Source organism: Ahaetulla prasina, chromosome 8 (assembly GCF_028640845.1).
Source record: "Ahaetulla prasina isolate Xishuangbanna chromosome 8, ASM2864084v1, whole genome shotgun sequence".
In the NCBI taxonomy this organism is placed as follows: Eukaryota; Metazoa; Chordata; class Lepidosauria; order Squamata; family Colubridae; genus Ahaetulla; species Ahaetulla prasina.
In genome coordinates, this window is record NC_080546.1 from 27,763,067 (window position 1) to 27,783,204 (window position 20,138).

At 36.1% G+C, this 20,138-nt stretch overlaps 1 protein-coding gene across 1 annotated transcript in view; it reads right to left on the reverse strand.

Annotated features, from left to right (window-relative positions):
- Nucleotides 1-2,638: 2,638 nt before the first annotated feature.
- Nucleotides 2,639-20,138, reverse strand: part of DKK2 (dickkopf WNT signaling pathway inhibitor 2) — a 61,438-nt gene continuing 43,938 nt past the window's right edge. The window contains exons 2-4 of the mRNA XM_058193348.1: nucleotides 11,656-11,806; nucleotides 7,449-7,598; nucleotides 2,639-6,073 (exon numbers count right to left, since the gene is read on the reverse strand). Of these exons, the coding sequence (XP_058049331.1) occupies nucleotides 5,823-6,073; nucleotides 7,449-7,598; nucleotides 11,656-11,806 (552 nt within the window). The 3' untranslated portion in view covers nucleotides 2,639-5,822. The remainder of the gene's footprint in view (nucleotides 6,074-7,448; nucleotides 7,599-11,655; nucleotides 11,807-20,138) is intronic.

The window sequence follows — 20,138 nt, forward strand, 5'->3', positions numbered from 1 at the left end:
TCATATGGACTGTATGAAAATTCTGAAATGCACAGCAAGGCCATAGGAATAAAGAATGTGAACAAACTTTTGACCTCAACAATCAGATAAGATTATATGAAATCAGAGAGCTAAAGGTTTAACATGGATAAGGAATTTGGTTGTTTATACGAAAAGTATAAAGAATGCATGGTCAGAATTTTGAGAGAAGTGAAGAGACATTCAGACAGTGATCTATAGGGATGAATAAAGAACTCACAATAACTGAGTTCTCTATTTCTGAAAATGTTTGTTAGTCCTATAAAAATATGTTCAGCGGTTCAAATCCCTAGTGCCTCGTAACGGGTAAGCTCCCGTTATTTGTCCCAGCTTCTGTCAACCTAGCAGTTCGAAAGCACGTAAAAAATGCAAGTAGAAAAATAGCGACCACATTTGGTGGGAAGGTAACAGCATTCTGTGGGCCTTTGGCATTTAGTCATGCCAGCCACATGATCACGGAGATGTCTTTGGACAGCGCTGGCTCTTTGGCTTTGAAACCGAGATGAGTACCCTAGAGTTGGGAATGACTAGCACATATGTGCGAGGGGAACTTTTACCTTTTTATAAAAATATGACCTATTTTCCAGGGTCTATGAAAGTAGGCCCTTCCCATAAATTCTGTACATTCTGAAAAAAAATTCCATTAAATTAAAAAACAACAATGAAGAATTGGCCATCTTTCAAGAGGTTCAGTTCACAAAAAGGACCCTTGCATAGGTCTTTGGAGACTCAAGATGTTGTAGGATGTAGTGCAGAGCCATATTAACAGCATCATCTGTTGATCTATTTGCTCGGTATGCAAATTGCAAGGGGTCTAACAGCGGATCCGTGATGGTTTAAAATAAATATGCTTCTCAGAGTGTAGTCTTCAAACATGACAAATATTACGTATGTGCATAAATTCCCACATGCAGATCATGTTTAACATAGTTGCAGATCACTGTGTGCACCTGCAGTATTATATGTGTATATATGATTGCCATAAATAATGACATAAATGCAGGATTTGTTTAATTTTCCCACACAGAAATGAGTTTTCACACTGGACTTTTATAAGGTAGTCATTCTTTACTAAGCATTCAAAAAAGTATCAATCCCTCAAAGTTTCAAATCATTGTGAAATTATCATAGGAATGCAAAATTCAGTTTTCTCTACAATTAGTTTATAAGTTCAGATGTTTATGAAAACATGACAATATTTTAAAAACAAAACAACTTAACTCATATGGACTGTATGAAAATTCTGAAATGCACAGCAAGGCCATAGGAATAAAGAATGTGAACAAACTTTTGACCTCAACAATCAGATAAGATTATATGAAATCAGAGAGCTAAAGGTTTAACATGGATAAGGAATTTGGTTGTTTATACGAAAAGTATAAAGAATGCATGGTCAGAATTTTGAGAGAAGTGAAGAGACATTCAGACAGTGATCTATAGGGATGAATAAAGAACTCACAATAACTGAGTTCTCTATTTCTGAAAATGTAATAGTCCTATAAAAATATGTTCAGCGGTTCAAATCCCTAGTGCCTCGTAACGGGTAAGCTCCCGTTATTTGTCCCAGCTTCTGCCAACCTAGCAGTTCGAAAGCACGTAAAAAATGCAAGTAGAAAAATAGCGACCACATTTGGTGGGAAGGTAACAGCATTCTGTGGGCCTTTGGCATTTAGTCATGCCAGCCACATGACCACGGAGATGTCTTTGGACAGCGCTGGCTCTTTGGCTTTGAAACCGAGATGAGTACCCTAGAGTTGGGAATGACTAGCACATATGTGCGAGGGGAACTTTTACCTTTTTATAAAAATATGACCTATTTTCCACGGTCTATGAAAGTAGGCCCTTCCCATAAATTCTGTACATTCTGAAAAAAAAATCCATTAAATTAAAAAACAACAATGAAGAATTGGCCATCTTTCAAGAGGTTCAGTTCACAAAAGGCTGAGATCAGGAGTGTAATACTAATGCTAAGCAAAATGTAATGGTTTTTGGCAGCATACCAAATGCAAAAGAGGGATCCAGGAAAAGACTTTTAAGACCAGTTAATTGTTGAAAGAAAAGAGAAAGGAACTCTTAATTCACCTTTGTCTTGATGTTTTCTCTAATGCTAAGTAGATGAGAAATTATTGAGAGTCAGGTATATTTAGTATCAACATCTCCTTTTAACAGCCCCATGATCCCTTGCAGGGTGGAGTCTGGGCAACTGACTGGAGCTAGCAGAATGTTTACTGGCTGGATGGCCTTCCTGTTGCCAATGCAGAGTTTTGTTCAGCAGATATATTCTCATTGTGCCCAGAGAGAGAAATATCTGCCTCTACCTAGAATTGAACTCACAGCCTCCTGATTGTGAGGTGAGAGCTCCCCCTCTAGGCCACCGTACCACTCAGTCAGGTATATTTAGGATGAAGAACATAAATCAAAGGTAGGCATAATCATTATCTCAATATGGAAAACGGTGTCATGGAAGCAGAAAGAGAAACCCAGGTGACTTGACCAACAATAGAATATTGCTTACTAATTGCAATGAATCTGAATGTGATGTGTTACCTTTCTTAGAGAGCTCTCTCTTCTGCACTCCCCTTTAGGAGATGGAGAAAGAATACGATGACAAAGTGTGAAAAAAAAACCATTTTAATATATTTAATCTTATTATACATTTCTTTCTAAATTACAAAGTCAACAAATTGCAAGTATACTTTTGCTACAATGCTTTCTGTAGGAAATCTCTTCTATAAGAAAATACATCTCATTAAGCATTTCCTGTAAATAAATTATTTCAAATACTAGATATGGGGGAAAATAAAGTGGGGAAGGGCATGCAGATAACATTTCAATGAGTCAGGGATGTAACTTTGTTACCGTTAGCTGGGCTGAGAGGGCAAGGACTCTTTCTTATAACCTTGTTAATGCAAAAGGATGTCAGTTACCTGCTTCCATTATTTAAGCAAAGGAACTGATACACTTTGTCCATCATCTCCATCCCATTTTCATTGTATTGAAGTAAACTGAATAGAGCTTCCTGTATTAAACTCCCAAATAATTTGAACTTCCTAAACTTTAAATAAGCTTCTATATAAGTATCTTATTACTGACAAAAAAAAATTAAATATTCAGTCTGGTGCTTCAGAGCTAATAATCTGTTGGTAGCAGAAACAATTGACATAAAAAAAAGTTTTCTAATTTCTTGCTCAAGCTGCTTTTCCTAAATGAAGTTCCAGTGAGAAGTGCCAAAGGAGACACATATCTGAAACATAAATGAATGGAGCAATGTCTTGGGATATTTTAAGTAGAACAATTAAGCCAGAGAAAACTAAAACTGCATTGTGTCTCTACTATCTGTCAAAGCTACTTTTTTTTAATTTTAAGCAATACTGTCTAAAATTCATAAAACAAATTTGCATGTAATATCCATTTTTCCTCCTGGATCATGTACATTAAAATAAACTACACAAATAGTATGGGAGAGAATTAGAACATACAACATCCTATTAATACTGGTCTAAGGAGTCTACCAACTGTACTGCTAGCATAGTTTCATGGCTTACTCTGAATTCCCATCAAAGGTTTGTGGAATTCTGATTTTAAAACAAAAACTTAGAGAATTATAAACACCTCTGCCAAAATCCACTTTCTTGGCTTTTTGTGTGTGTATAAACAATGAAGGACAGGCTGCAAATTACTTTACCACTACCATATGCGTTTAGATTAATTTAGGTACTTTCTGAAGTTGCAGTTGGCACTGAAATGGAAAATGGTTTGAAAGTATTTTTTTAATAGACATGAAAAACATGTAGCATTTGGCTGATATTTATTCATGGCTTTTGAAATATAAATTAATTACAGATAAACTTTAATTTTTGCAAAACTTAGTCATTCCATGGCTTCAGAAAGTCAGGAAAAAAACTTGCTAGCTACAAAACACTTTGCTGCTATTGTTGGTTACCTTTGATTGCTCAGTTTTTAACAGATATTACAAATGACATATTCCCTCAGCATATTAAACTCACATGAAGAAGACCCCAAAATAAAACAAAATGAACAGAATTAGAAACACACACAAACACACAATTCTTTCCTCCTTTTAAGCAAAGAGGAACCATCAGTCTCCTAAAGTTAACATAGATCAAGGGTCTCCAACCTTGGTCCCTTTAAGACTTGTGGACTTCAACTCCCAGCAAAGCTGGCTGACGAACTCTGGGAGTTGAAGTCCACAAGTCTTAAAGGGACCAAGGTTGGAGACCCCTGACATAGATCATAGCATGGGGATATCAGCACTGTGAAAGAACATATAAGGATCAGCGGTGGGTTTCAAAATTTTTTACTACTGGTTCTGTGGGTATGGCTTGGTGGGCTTGGTGGCATGGGAAGGATATTGTAAAATCTCCATACCCTCCCCAATCTAGGGAAAGGTTATTGCAAAATCCCCATTTCCTCCTGATCAGCTGGGACTCAGGAGGCAGAGAATAGATGGGGGTGGGGCCAGTCAGAATTTTTACTACCGGTTCTCCAAACTACTCAAAATTTCCGCTACCGGTTCTCCAGAACGGGTCAGAACCTGCTGAAACCCACCTCTGATAAGGATGCCAAATGGGGAAGAAAAGAGAAGAAATTGGTGTCCATTTTACTAGCCCGTTAATACCGCTGAAGTGAACTCCACTGGCATCCATTGAAATACGTAGAGCAATCCATTAGTGCCAATGCCAAACACATTCCTAAAGTGCATTCAGAACATATTCACCATATTCTTATGACACATGTTAATCTCAGTACTTTCAATGCTATTAACTTTTATTTTTGTCACTGACATATTATGGTTTATGTTCTGATCTAAAACTCTTGTGACATATTATTTAGCAAAAAAGGTTTAATGATCCTGAAAGCCCCACTTTAAGGGGAAAAACAAAGACTAATTCATAATGCAAACCCCCATTTCCTAGTTTTTACAACCAGCATCTTAGTATATCATTCTATTTTGGTTGTGGCAATGAATAGTCTGTTTTCATTGTAAGTCCATGTGGCTATCAATAAACCAGTAAGCCAAGTTGATGGGAGTCATTAGCTACAATAAACGAAGAAGTATCAGTTTGCGTTATGAAGTCTAACTGTTTATATCATTTACATGAATCTAAATCAGGTTTTTTTACTGTTGGCAATTTAAGATATCTGGACCTCAAAACCCAGAATTCCCCAACCAGTATAGCTAAATTGCTAAATTTGAGAAATACGAATCTAGATTATTACCCTAGTTTAACTGCCTCTTTTCATATATTTTGACAGAGATTAAAAATCCCTATGCAAGTGAGGGCCCTGGATTGTAAAACAATAAAGTCCATAATTACACATGCAGTAACTTCCTCTTTTATTTCCAACACCTTTAGTTTGCTGGGAACATTTTGTAGTTATTATTCAGTATACAAGTATGTGTTGATAGAAATATATTTTGGCAAAGTCCTGCTCTGTATTGTAAATATATCCTATTTTACCATCAGAGTGGGATAAACTACCTACAACTAATACGGAGAAGTCACAAGATTATCAGTAGAAGCTTTGTCGCAAATCTTTGGCCCCACTGTCGAATGGCATCACACTAAAAAGGACATCCATCTGCTGTCAGCTGTACTTCCAAGCAGAATTATAACACATGTGGAGATGATGTTCTTTCTTTTACTGGGCCAGTCATTTGGGCCTTTTTCTGGCCCAAGAATATTTGGGCCAGTCATTTTTTATTTACAATTTTTCCCCCACCATAGTCTATGCAGTAGACACTTGTCAAGGCCTGCCGGTGACAATTTTCAAATCCCGTCTCAGATCTTCTGACACATATGAAGTCTTGCTTTTGAAGAATAAGTGGCATCTTTCCAGATTTTACACGATAAGCCTTTGGCACAGTCACATCGCTGGAAAATCTCCAAGCCATGGGAACCTTTCTTCCGCTGTTTGGTGCAAACCTCTCCTTGATGTAGCACAGGCTTGCAAATTTTGGTCCAAAAATGACGAGCACAACAAAACCCTTCTGTGCAATCAGAGGATCTTAAGCAAGGGTCTCCTTCATGACCTTTAAAAAAAACAAACCACTTGATTAGTTAGTAATCCTAAGGAAGGGCAACTAAAGCAATTAGGCCATGTTTCAAATATATTCTGATAAATATATATTTGTTTAAATATATCTTCCAGACCATTTAAAGAGAACATTTTATTTATGGTTAGAGAAGTTGAAATTGAATGGCAACAATCTTTTCCCTTTAACAGAATATATTCTATTCCTATATAAGACTTTTGGAAACCAATCATGCCCTTTTCCAACATACAATAATCTGTAAGGTAGGAGCAAAAGGCACATGTCCTTCCAGATGTTGCTAAACTCAGCAGCCTAAACCAGGGGGCTCCAACCTTGGCAACTTTAAGACTTGTGAACTTCAACTCCCAGAATTCTGGGAGTTGACGTTCACAAGTCTTAAAGTTGCCAAGGTTGGAGACCCCTGGCCTAAACCAAAGCAGCCAATGGAAAAAGAATTCCTGATAATGAGAGCTATTACTACGTGGGACTGCAGCCTTTACAAACTATCCCTATGAATTATGTGGGAAGGTCATCACATAATTTCACTGGCATCTTGAGCTAAAATCTACTAAACATGTAGAAATGTCTTTCATATTTTTTTCTTTTTCAGTTTTATCCAAGTCATGGGAAATAGTAAGACAATGTTCACTAATTTCTTTGGGCTCATTGACATAACTATTAGCCACTAGTTACATATTAAGCGAAGGATCCAAAGATGCCATTCTTAATACATCTTTCATACTTTGTATATCCCTAAGATCTGTTTCAGGGACTTGGGGACTTCCAGAACACACTTTTATAAGAAGGAATTAGTTCATCCTATACATAATGAACTCCTGTTTATTCTGTAACAAGGAAGAAATGTGAAATCTCTTGTGTAGACCACAAATCTACATTATGGTGAGTAACAACTATTAAATAAATGAACCAGAAAATAATTTATTCCATATGTATCTCAATTATAAACACTTACATAAGAACTATTAAATAAGTGTGTTTAAGACTAAGAAGCTTGTATCTGAAATAATCATCAATATAGAATTTTGATCACACAAAGCTCAAATTAATTATTCCTGAGGAATATGGTACTTATTGGGAAAAAGTTCCCCAATATTTAAAAATATGAAAGGATGCCTTCAAAGATGATCTTATACATAGTTGGGCACAGGACCACCTTTGAGGATATAGAAATAGGCATCATCAGCATTCAAAGACGTGTCATTTTTCTAAGGGTCTCCTGTTCCTCACCCCACAGAAGCCTGTCATTGAAGAGAATCAAAATGTTAATACATGAATTTACTGCTTTTTCAAAAATGTGTTCTTCCGTTCTCAGGAAACCATTACAGACTGTTTATAAATCAAGCTATCCTACCTTTTGCGTGTGTCAGCTTAGACTGTCCTTTTCCAAGATTTTGCCAGCCCAAATCCTTGGTGGGATAGTGATTATTTTTTTTATTGCGAGGCACTTCTAGAGCTGGAATATGGGGTGTGAGAATGCTCTCAGTCACTGGTATACAAATACCTAAATCAATGAATGAAACAAGTTAGAACTGGAAATACTACAATTGGAATGCCACAAACGAAGAATCTATTAATTTTCATAAAGAAAGTGAATACTCAAATTTATACATGTTTGATGTCTTCCATGGCTGTCCAATCTATTAATTTTATTATCAGCAAACTGCAGCTGGGGTACTGAAGCTGACAGGCTGGTCTTTAGCAGAATTCCAGTTCCCAACCAATATAGTGTTTGGATTTAATATGTCCATCAGTCATTAAGCTGAGAAAGTACAATTTGAAACTAAGATTTGACAACCTACAGGCTCATGCATCTGTCCAGTCTCATTCTGCAGTGCCCAGGGCACTCATGCAACTGGTATAATTGCAACGTTGAGCCCATTTTTTTGTTTGGAAAGCAAAAGGACAAAATGAAAGTTCTAACCATATTTCAAGACACCAGTTTATGGCCTGCCAGTGTTACTTTAAAAAGCAATTCTGTCTTATATATTTAATTAGATTAAATCCAAATTTCAGTAGAAACCATTCCATAGGAAATTAAATATTGCTAAATATGAATGATTGACAATAGTTAATATATTAACTATATATACTTTGTTATTCTTCTCACCTTATTTTATATGTATGCATGTATGTGTGTATATGTATACATATGAATATGTGTACATATACATACAGTATGTATATGTATGTGTATACTGTGTATATACTAATATCAAGATGTTTCAAACTATGAAGCCCAATTCATGAATATTTTTGAGAAGGTAGTATGCTATTACAAATTGGATCCCATCCCTTTATCCTTAGACAAGGTGGCTCAGTGGCTAAGTTGCTGAACTTGTCGATCAGAAAGTTTGGCAGTTCGAATCCCTAGTATAGGTTTCCTGTGTGATCAGGGGATTGGACTATAATATAAAAGTATATAATGAGTTTTAATGTGCTTTCTAGCTAGTCTCCAGGTATAACCTGTTCATGTGCAACAGTTCATGGTGTTGTTTTTTTATGCTTGAGGCATCTCCACTCAACATTTGCAAATATAGAATTCTCATGCTATTTTGTGGAAGAATTGTGATAAAAGATTTGGTGCAATTAAAATAAACTACTTCGTGATATTGATAATGATAACATTTTAGAGTTTTCCATGGAAATTCAATATTTCTGATTTCGGATCTACAAAGTAAAAGTGATTATTTTTAGACAGGATTCTCTATCAAATATCCAATAATGCTGGTATTCAAATAATGATGATCCCAGGTAAAACAATTTCCTTATATATTTTTTCTTGTAGCACTGATTCCATTTGGTGAAAAAGAAATTACTTTAGAAATTATTTCAAAGGAGATTATCAAAATTAGGTCTTGTACTTATTTAATTGCAAGATAGCTAAAGAATGTGTGCATGTCTGAATGAGCGGGAGAGAGAATGCTGTCTTTCATTTCACTCACCATAAATTGGATTGAGCATTCAATTTATGGGGCCTATGGAAGCCTATGCTTGAGTAGATTTCTTTCCTGAAGAGACTGACACTACCACAGATGTCTGTAGATTAGGCAAAACACTATGTCCAATGTTACAGTAGGACAGAAGTCCCTTTCATTGAAGTAATGCAATGGCTCCCATGTTCTGTAATAGCATGACCCCTTCAAATGGCAAGGTGCATGACCCCAGTGAATAAAATGAACAATTTTAATGAACAAGAAAAAGATTTACCACTTACTTTTAATAATTAAATTTTAAGCTATATATCAGCCAAACCAATGAAATAACCTTGCAAGGTTACTAAAAATTAGAAATAAAGAAATCCCTAATAAAATTTAAACTGTATCTTTAATAGGAAGGATGATATAACTTTTTATTTTATTTTATTTATTTAATTTTGTCATAACAATATACACAAGCATAACACAAAAAGATTATATAATATATAAACATATATATGAGGAGAAACAAGGAAGTATAAGCACATATATATATATATATATATATATATATATATATATATATATATATATATATATATATATATATATATATAAAATTTGTTTTCTGAGGTTTTTGCGGGTGTTTGTATATCTGTCTTTGGTTATTCGGGTTTTCTCCCGCGTAAAATTGGAAGTGTCTTGGCGACGTTTCGACGAAGTCTCATTCGTCATCTTCAGGCTTCAGCTTCGTGCTTCTGGGAGCAATGTGTGAAAGGAAGAAACAGCTGCAATCACATTGCTCCCAGAAGCACGAAGCTGAAGCCTGAAGATGACGAATGAGACTTCGTCGAAACGTCGCCAAGACACTTCCAATTTTACGCGGGAGAAAACCCGAATAACCAAAGACCTACACACACACACACACACACACACACACACACACACACACACACATATATATATATATATATATATATATATATATATATATATATATATATTTGTTTTCTGAGGTTTTCACGGGTGTTTGTATATAGGTCTTTGGTTGTTCTAACATCCAATGGATTCCAAAGAAATAAGATTACCAAGCTAATCCAAAAAGAACCCCCCACTAAAATCCAAGACAGAGAACAAGAAAACGGCACAGCCCTCCTCCCATATATAAAAGGCACCACAGACAGAATCAGCAAGATCCTCCACAAACACAACATCAAGACAGCATTCTGCACAAACAGAAAAATATCCACCATCCTAAGAAACCCCAAAGACAAAATTGAGTTAGAAAATCAAGGAGTATATGAAATCCCATGCACCGCCTGCCCCACCACATACATTGGACAAACCAACAGAAGAATAAGTGCACGCATTGAAGAACACAAGAACTCATTCAAAACGGGAGAAAACCCGAACAACCAAAGACATATATATATATATATATATATATATATATATATATATATATATATATATATATATATATATATAGAAAGAAACAATAGGACAGGAATGGTAGGCACATTTGTGCTCTTATGCACGCCCCTTAAAGTCCTCATAGGAATGGGGTGAGGTCAACAGTGGATAGATTTTGGTTAAAGCTGTAAAAACTTGATATAACTCCTGAAATCTGGAGTTTCATCTTTGAAGATAATCATTCTTACTCATCAAAGTAATATGGAGGTCTGCAAAACAGACTTAATAGAGGCTCTTAAGTTACTTGTTGTACTTTTCTCCCAGTATAGCCATATTGTGATAACAAACAGCAGTTTCATTCCTTTCCAATCTAGTGTTTTGGTGTTTACAACACCCTCCCTTTACTCAGTAACATTTCATCCATTCCTCCTCTCTTTTATTTTTCCCTAGAGTAGGTTGTGAGATGGTCAGAACTTTGTCAGGAAGCCTCATTCCTCCAGATAAGGTTGCTCCTCATTTGAATAGAATAGAATAGAATTTTTATTGGCCAAGTGTGATTGGACACACAAGGAATTTGTCTTGGCGCATATGCTCTCAGTGTACATAAAAGGAAAGGAAAGGAAAATGTAGTATGATAAAAAGTTTGAAAGGAAAAGGAAAATGTAGTATGATAAAAACCAGAAAACGGGGGGGGGGGGGAAGGGATTCGCTGCTGAGAAACAGTGGAGTAATGGATTAAGAAGAAATGGGTCTAACTCATGAGAAAAAACATTTTGTGGCAATTTTGATAATCCATGAATTCAAGAGATCAACTGTTTCTCCATCAATAAGAGGTGGCGCAGTGGTTAGAGTGCAGTACAGCAGGCTACTTCTGCTGACTGCTGGCTGCCTGCAATTTGGCAGTTCAAATCTCACTGACTCAAGGTTGACTCAGCCTTCCATCCTTCAGAGGTGGGTAAAATGAGGACCCAGATTGTTGGGGGCAATACGCTAACTCGGTAAACCGTTTAGAGAGGGCTGTAAAAAAAGCACTATGAAGCGGTATATAAGTCTAAGTGCAATTGCTATTGCTATCTCTTTCTCTCATTCTAGAATGACCATTGATACCCCCAAAATGAATCTTCTTCCTGCTTGGCAAATCTTGAAGAACAAATATGAAAATCAACCACTAAAATATTTTACACTATTCATGTTTTTTTTTTTTAAAAAAATTAAAAGTCAGGCAAATACCATTGTTACAGCGGTTTCCAGGACAACACATGCCATCTCTGTGGCAACGTTTCTTCTTCCTTCTACAAACCATGCAGGCAGACGTAGCTTGATGGGGACTATGGCAGTACTTCCCAACTTCACATTCTTTATCATTAGTGCAAGGATAAGCCTGTGGGTAGTTATAAATACAAGTTGTCATAATGAGTCAACAACACCGTAAAACTCAAAACAAAGTGATAATGCAGGCATATTTTTCACAACTTAAAGGTTTTTCATACTTTCAGTATTCAGTGATATTAAAATACTCAGATTTATGGTTTTTCCAAACATTATTTGTCATGACTGATAGCACAGGAATGGCTAACTTTTTGTTGCCACGTGCCGAAAGCATGTGTGTGCCGGTACCCATAATGCAATGCACATGTGATACCTCCCCCACATGCCCTGCCCTCCCATGCAGGTGCACATGACCCTCCCACATGACCCCCACCCCACGCATGCACGTGTGACTCCCCCATGATCTCCCCCACCTCCCTGCACATGCACTTGGGCCTAGCAGGCCTTCCTGCATCCTCCTGGGACTAAAAATGGGCCATGGGGGGGCACTTGCCCCTGCACTCCCCCACACCCTCCCCACATGCGTGTGAAACCCCCCACCCCCTGTGCATATCTCCTGCATGTGCCCCGCCCCCCACACATGTGCAACAGAGACCCAAAAATCAGCTGGCTGGTGGGAGGCATGCGCACATGTGTTGTGGAGCTGAGCTGGGGAGACAGGTCACGTGCCCGTAGAGAGGGCTCTGCGTGCCACCTGCGGCATGCTTGCCATAGTTTCGCCATCATTGTGATAGCACATAAATTGATTGTCTTGTGTATTAAGAACTATCACAGAGGTAAGATCAAGAAGTAAGTTTAGATGGATCATTTTCTATGATAGGCATCATGTGAATCTTTCCTTTTAAGATTTAGATGAGCAGATTATTGAAATTTACAGGAATACTATTAAGATATTGATAATAGTTTCTCCAACTGAAACAATCAAACAAACAGAACAAAAGTAAAATTTTCCCATAGCAAAATAGGAGAAATTCACATGATACTATATCCATAAATGGTTCCTTTGGTTAAAAGTGAATCTCTATTTCATCATTAATTAAGCTGCAGATTTACTTTCTTTGGGAATCTGAAGAGAAAAATGCATATCAATACTCCTCCATAATCCTTTCCTTCTCTACGAATCCATCATTTGGCTCAAAAAAAATAAATCCCTACAGTTAAAACAGTCAAGGAAATTTATTGCATTTCCTTTGATCTTTGATCCAAATTTGGCATGAGAGCCATTTTGCTTTCAAAATCCCACTAGGGCACTTCTTAATGTAAGCAGAAAAATTACTAGGGAGTGTAAAAGATAGAAATATTGCGGATAAATAGACATATCTCTCTGTAGATTAGGGTTTTTTTAAAAAAAATGTTATGAGGCAAAAAGAAAGCCTCAAGAAAAATCTTATCTTTCAATTCTAAAATTTTTTATGTGCCTTATCTAGATTGGGTGGATTTTGTCCATGTTCCAAATATCTGTCCTTTGATGCTGAATTTAATTGAATCAGCTGCTATTTGGGGCTGTTTTAAACTACTTTGAATAAATTAATTCCTGAGATTTTTTTTGTATCTTTACATAAGTACAGACCATAAATTGTTTGATAAGGAAGCACCTATCTTCAACTTCCCCTTCCTTAGGAAAGTTGTTGAGCGAATGTCCTACTGGCATCAAGAGTTATATATTCTGTTATACTTCATTTTCTCAGTATGGTACCAGTCTCATGGTAAATCCACTGCTTTTTCATGAAATGTTAAATCATCCAAAAGTATCATGTTACCTCCCTAAATCCTTTACAGCAGGGGTGTCCAAACTTGGCAACTTTAAGACTTGTGGACTTCAACTCACAGAATTCCTCAGCTAGCTTTGCTGAAATTGAAGTCCACAAGTCTTAAAGTGCCAAGTTTGGACACCCCCTGCTTACAGTAAACTATGGCAAAGTGCAAAGTCCTTTTTACAATGCCAAGAGCCTATTGGCCAACCTGGGTTGATGTCAAAAAACCAAGAAAGCAATCTAGTTTCTAAAAAAACAAAATCCTGAACATTTTTAACCATGGTTAACTTGTTTCTTTATAAGATACCTTCTTGGGCTTAAGGGCCTTTCTGGAATGACAGGATTTGGTGTGGAAGGTGAATAGAGGAATGTGATAAGTTTGCCTTCTGTGAGTAATATTTTACTCACGTATATAACACAAGAGCTAGTAAAATATCATAATTCATAACTCCATGAATGAACCTATGTAGATATAAATATGTGATATGGGGACTGGAGGCTAAAATATATAAAGAATGGTTGCTGGAATAGGGTATAGCTAGTTAATGAAAAGAAGGACTGAGGTGACATGATAGCAATGTTCTGATATCTCAGGGGCTGCCACAAAGAAGAGGGAGTCAAAATATTCTCCAAAGCACCTGAGAACAGGACAAGAAGCAACAGGTGGAAGCTAATCAAGGAGAGAAGCAACCTACAACTAAGAAGAAATTTCCTGACAGTTAGAACAATTGACCAGTGGAACAACTTGCCTCCAGAAGTTGTGAATTCTCCAACACTGGAAGTTTTAAAGAAAAGATTGGACAACCATTTGTCTGAAATGGTATAGGGTTTCCTGCCTGAGCAGGGGAAGACCTCCAAGGTCCCTTCCAACTCTGTTATTCTATTCTATTCTATTCTATTCTATTCTATTCTATTCTATTCTATTCTATTCTATTCTATTCTATTCTATATACTGAATTAAACAGTTGAAAAAATAAAGCCATTCCATTTCTGGGGTCAAACTAGCTTTGAAATTGACAGTGTTAGTAAGTTAATTCTATTCATTTCACATCTGCCCACTGATGTTTTCTTCTCCCTCCCCTATGTATCTTTGACATATTAAAATCAACATTGCAATTTTCAAGCACATCACTGTTGACCATGTTACATCACAGAAACTTACGGAGTCTAAGAATACAGATTCTATTACATTATGAGAATCTTTTGGAGTGGGCAATCATCATATATTATGGTTGATCACATAGCCAGCCAGATGTTTAGACTAGAATTGGTATTTTTATCCACCTATTGAGTCATTCCCAAGGACCTGTTATAGGCAGGTATTGTTATTTGATAGGGCTAAAGATATTGTCGCAATATGTAAGCCATTATAAGTAAAGCTGCCTTTTGCAATTGACCGATGGTGATTTTATTATTATTGATATACTTTTTGGCAGGAAATTTACCATGCATATATATCATGTGATTTCATAATTCTAGAAAAATGCTTAATATATGTAAGTTAAAAATAGGTTGACATGGCAACAGTATTATATAATCAAACAGGAGGCATACTTGGTAGATTTTTCTTCTTTCCCCCCTTTTATTTTTTTTATTTTTTATTTATTTTTCATATTTTTATACCGCCCTATCTCCCTAGGGACTCAGGGCGGTTCACAACCAGATAAAAACATACATATAAATACAAATAAAACATCCATTAAAAAACTTATTATAATTGGTCGAATAATTAAAATAATTAAAATAAAAATAATAATAAAAATAATAAAATCCCCATTAAAACCAATTTGAATTTAAAATCTAGTCCAGTCCTGCGCAAATAAATAGATGTGTCTTAAGCTCGCAGCGAAAGGTTCGGAGGTCGGGAAGTTGGCGAAGTCCTGGGGGAAGCTCGTTCCAGAGAGTGGGAGCCCCCACAGAGAAGGCCCTTCCCCTGGGTGTCGCCAGCCGGCACTGTCTCGCCGACGGCACCCTGAGGAGTCCCTCTCTGTGAGAGCGCACGGGTCGGTGAGAGGTATTTGGTAGCAGCAGACGGTCCCGTAAGTATCCCGGCCCTATGCCATGGAGCGCTTTGAAGATAGTCACCAAAACCTTTCTATTTGACAGTACAACTTTGAAAATAATTATAGAAAGACAGATTTCTAATCATAAAAATATTTTTCTATGCAAGAGTTAGTGAGCCAATTCTGTAACACGTTCTGTTGGTGGGAACACCTAAATCTTTTGAGCCCCACGAAACTCTTTTTCAATGATCCACATTTATTACTAGCATTTCAAAGTGATAAACTAAACTAGACAAGCTGGTGTCGGCATCCTGGATTTCAGGCTTTTTCTACAACATTTATAAAACAGTGAACTCATACCACTATCCCCTCTAACTACTGCAAGGTAAAAAGACAAGACACACAAACTTCTAACAGAGTTGTGCAAAACAGAGTTGTGCCTAAGAGCACAAACGTGCCTATCATTCCTGTCCTATTGTTTCCTTTCATTATATCCAATTAATGTAGTTATTACATACTTATGCTTATATATATGCTTATATATTATATAGTTACTTTCATGCTTATGCTTATATATACTGTTGTGACAAAATAAATAAAAATAAATAAACATTCAAAAGAGATGCTTTACAAATTAGTGCAAATGAAGCAACTCTTTTTCAAACATGAAAGCAGCCTTATTTTTTGTTAGTTTCATATACTTGTCCTGGCACTTTCTCAGCATGTTTGTACGTTCATTCATTCATTCATTCATTCATTCATTCATTCATTCATTCATTCATTTATTATTTATTATTTATTGGAATTTGTCAAACAAAAACGGGAACAAGAATAAGAGAATAAAAATACAATGACAGGGACGATAAGCACGTTGGTGCACTTATGCATGTCCCCTCTATTGACCACTTAAGTATGAAGTAAGAATACATGTATATACATTTCCACTGAGACTGTCATGAAATGAAATAGCTTGTAGAGATACTTGGATCATACTCCCATATCTCCCAGAAAAATTAAGCATTTCTGTGCCTCCTCAGAACTTAAAATTTTATAACCATGAACAGGATTTAAAAGTTACACTGAAGTAAATTACATAGGTACATGAATCTATATTTGATGTTAAGCCTTAAAATGATGGTACCAGTTCCAGCATTAATGTACTACATTCATTATTATATTATTCCGTTTGATTGATTTACCAGTTATCCTTGCTAAGGATGCTGCTATTAATTAGTGGCTTTTTTAAATACTACATTCAGACCCTCTCTGCATAATTGCATGGCATAATTTTTGCAAATTGCTGGGTTCCATATTAGTACCCTACAACTTATTTGTACTCTATAATATATATTTCACAAACAAAAATGTGTGTTAATAAATATGTATTAAATAAATAATATGGTAATAAAAATATGTGTATTTTGCTTACAATTATAGTATGTGGAAAATAAGGCTATTTTAAGGTGCTACTAAATTAGATGAATATTTGTAAAATATCTATGCAGAAAATGTAAGAATGCAAAAAAGTGACACTGTGTTACTTTCCCCATTTAAAGTAGCAACTATTAAAGTGCAACATATAATGGCATTGTAACAAGGATAGGATCCTATACTATTAGGATACTTTTAAGTATCTCTATTATACGTAGAAGTTAGAAGGAATATAGTTTATAGAAGAGAGGCAGAGCGGTTTTCATGGTATTTAATTCTTCTCCACAACGAATAAAAGCAAAATGACATAATATTAAGCAAATATATGTGTTCATTCAGTTAGTATAATTGATTCCAAATTGCCAAATTCAGCTTTAAAGCCGCATAGAAATATTTTAATCTTTATTATAATCCATGAGAAAGAGCTTTGAGAGGTTCTGCTATTTATCTTTAGTAGATAATACTTCATCCCAGTTCAAAGTATTCCTTCTGCATATCTTTATTCAAATCTTTACACTGTTATGTTATATACACATGAACAGTTAATTTGTTTTATAAGATAAAAAATAATCACAAAGAGCTAGTGCATTGTAAAAAGTAAAGACCCCTGGGGACATAAGTTAATATATTAATTCAGTGAAAATGATCCTGATGATCTCAGTTTTGCCTCTAGTGGATATCTATTCCAGTCATAAGATTTCATTGCTCCTCCTGATGATCTGCAGTTATTTCCTGCTTTTATTATATGGAAATAACATTTTTTTGTGAGTCAGTACTGAATGGAAATTATTATGGATCACTTAACTCTATTAAAAGTATCTGAAAATTATTTTGCCTGTATGTGTTTTCAAAATCTAACTCCAAAGGATAAGCAAAAGAAAAACAAGAGAAAAGGCAAATTAGAGATTACTATATTCAACCGGATATCAAAAACTAGCAAACTAGAACTCATATTCTTTGTATTCAGCTCCTGCCCAGCTCTTCTAGCTTCAGACAATTTGCGGATGGTCAAAATCTATAGAACCTCTTTTTATAGTCTGAAGGCATGGCTGTCTTATGATTAGTAGTATTTCTTGCAGCATCTTTTCTTCTAAAATATAAATTAGCCACAGATAGTTTTTAAGACATGGGTGGAGCCAGTGGCAAGTCAATCTCTGTTGGCCTTTTTCAACCCTTAAGAGGATTTTGGTTCTTCAGTGAGACATCTTTGTATAGTTTAAGCTAGCAGAACCCATTGGGATCTATCCAAGGTCCTGATCATTGCTCAATGGAATCAGATGTAACTAGATCTTTTCATTTGGGTAATGTTTTTGAGAATTGCTATTTTTTCAATTGTCTCCATTATATTGTCTTCATCTCATCTACAGACAGTGATGTAGCTTTTTTTTTCTAGCTGTAGGGTGTTAAAGAGTTAGGTCTGACTCTTGGGGGATGGTGCTCATCTCCGTTACTTAGCTGAGGGAAACAGGATCATTCAAAGACATTTCCATGGTTCTGTGGCCAGCATGATTATGTGCCAAAATGCACAGAATTCTGTTGCCTTTTCACTGAAGTGATGCCTATTTATCTTCTCACATTTGCATGCTTTCAAACTGCTAGGTGGGTAGGAGCTGGAGCAAGTAACAGGAGTTCACCCCATTGCTCAGTGCTTGGGTCTCAAGTGATAGTTAAATGGTATAGAAAATCTTAAAGGAAGTCATTGACTTGAAACAGAGCAGAATATGGTTAGTAATGGGGGCAGCCAATTGTATGTTGATATAGATTTTTGATGATTCAAGTGGAGAGCATTTTATCTCAGCAGTAAGGAAAGATCATATTGAAAGGCTATGAAGTCCTTTTTTCTTAAATGATCTTCTAGCTCTCCTACACCCCCCAATACTTAATTGGCCAAAGGGTCAACCAGTACCTCTTTGTTTCTTTTCATATAGAAGTCACAGACCATCTATGGGTAATTCTGGGAATGAGTCACAATTAAATTGGAACAATCAACTTCTTGTGGGCATAAGTTGTTTTCAAGCAGGGGCTTGTGCAGAAAATGTGTAGTGTCATGGTATGTTGTCTGGTGGAAGACAACAGTGGTGTTTTCTTTATATGGTAATAGAACTTCAGTTTTAAAGCTAAAAAAGTGATTCAGAATGGATATAGCTTGCACTCTACCTCCTTAAGAAGCTGCTTTTTCCCTGCAGGAAACGAAAAATCCCCGTTTGAGGAGGCACTGATAGTGTGCTCATGCTCATTCCAAAACTCACTGTTGCACTTTATTGGTGCCTTCTTAATGCAAACATCTATTTTCTTTGATCACACAACCTCTTCTCACTCCAGAACACTTTTGCATCCAAGGTCCATCTAACTGCTTCCTATTATTTCCTAGCGAAAAGAATTTCCCTAGTGGTGAAAGAATTGCTTTATCTCTATTTTTTTTTTGTTTGTTTACATTTATACCCCGCCCTTCTCTGAAGACTCAGGGCGGCTTACAGTGTATAAGGCAATAGTCTCATTCTATTTGTATATTTTTACAAAGTCAACTTATTGCCCCCCCAACAATCTGGGTCCTCATTTTACCTACCTTATAAAGGATGGAAGGCTGAGTCAACCTTGGGCCGGGCTCGAACCTGCAATAATTGCAGGCTTCGGTGTTCTTAATAACAGGCTATTACCAGCCTGAGCTAACCGGCCCTTATGTAATTAAGGATATTACTCTGAATTTTTACACCTGCTCGTAAGTTGCTGATCTTATCTGATTTGGAAGATTGCACAATGTTTGCACTTATTCCCTATGCGAAAAAAAATAAGTGTGCACATTTTTAAACACCTTAACACATTTTTAAACCTTTCAACATTAAAGATTTGAGGTCTAAACTAATACACAGAAAAAGGTAAGAAGTAATAAGCCAAAAAATTAAGAGGTATTTTCAGCATTTCTGCATCCTGCGATAAAAAAGAAAAGAAAAAAAGAAAAGAAAAAAAGAAAAGAAAAGAAAAAAAGAAAAGAAAACCCAACTACTGTATACGCCGTTTACGTTAATATTCTTCACTGTATCTGTCACAGTTCCAACTACAGCGTAAAATGATTACAGGATGCAGAAATGCAGAAAATGTAAATATGCAACTGACGTCTGCGATTGGGTTGAGTGAACATGCAAACAGGGAGCCCAATCTATGTGTATAGAGAAAAAGGCATGCAGAAAAAGTCCCC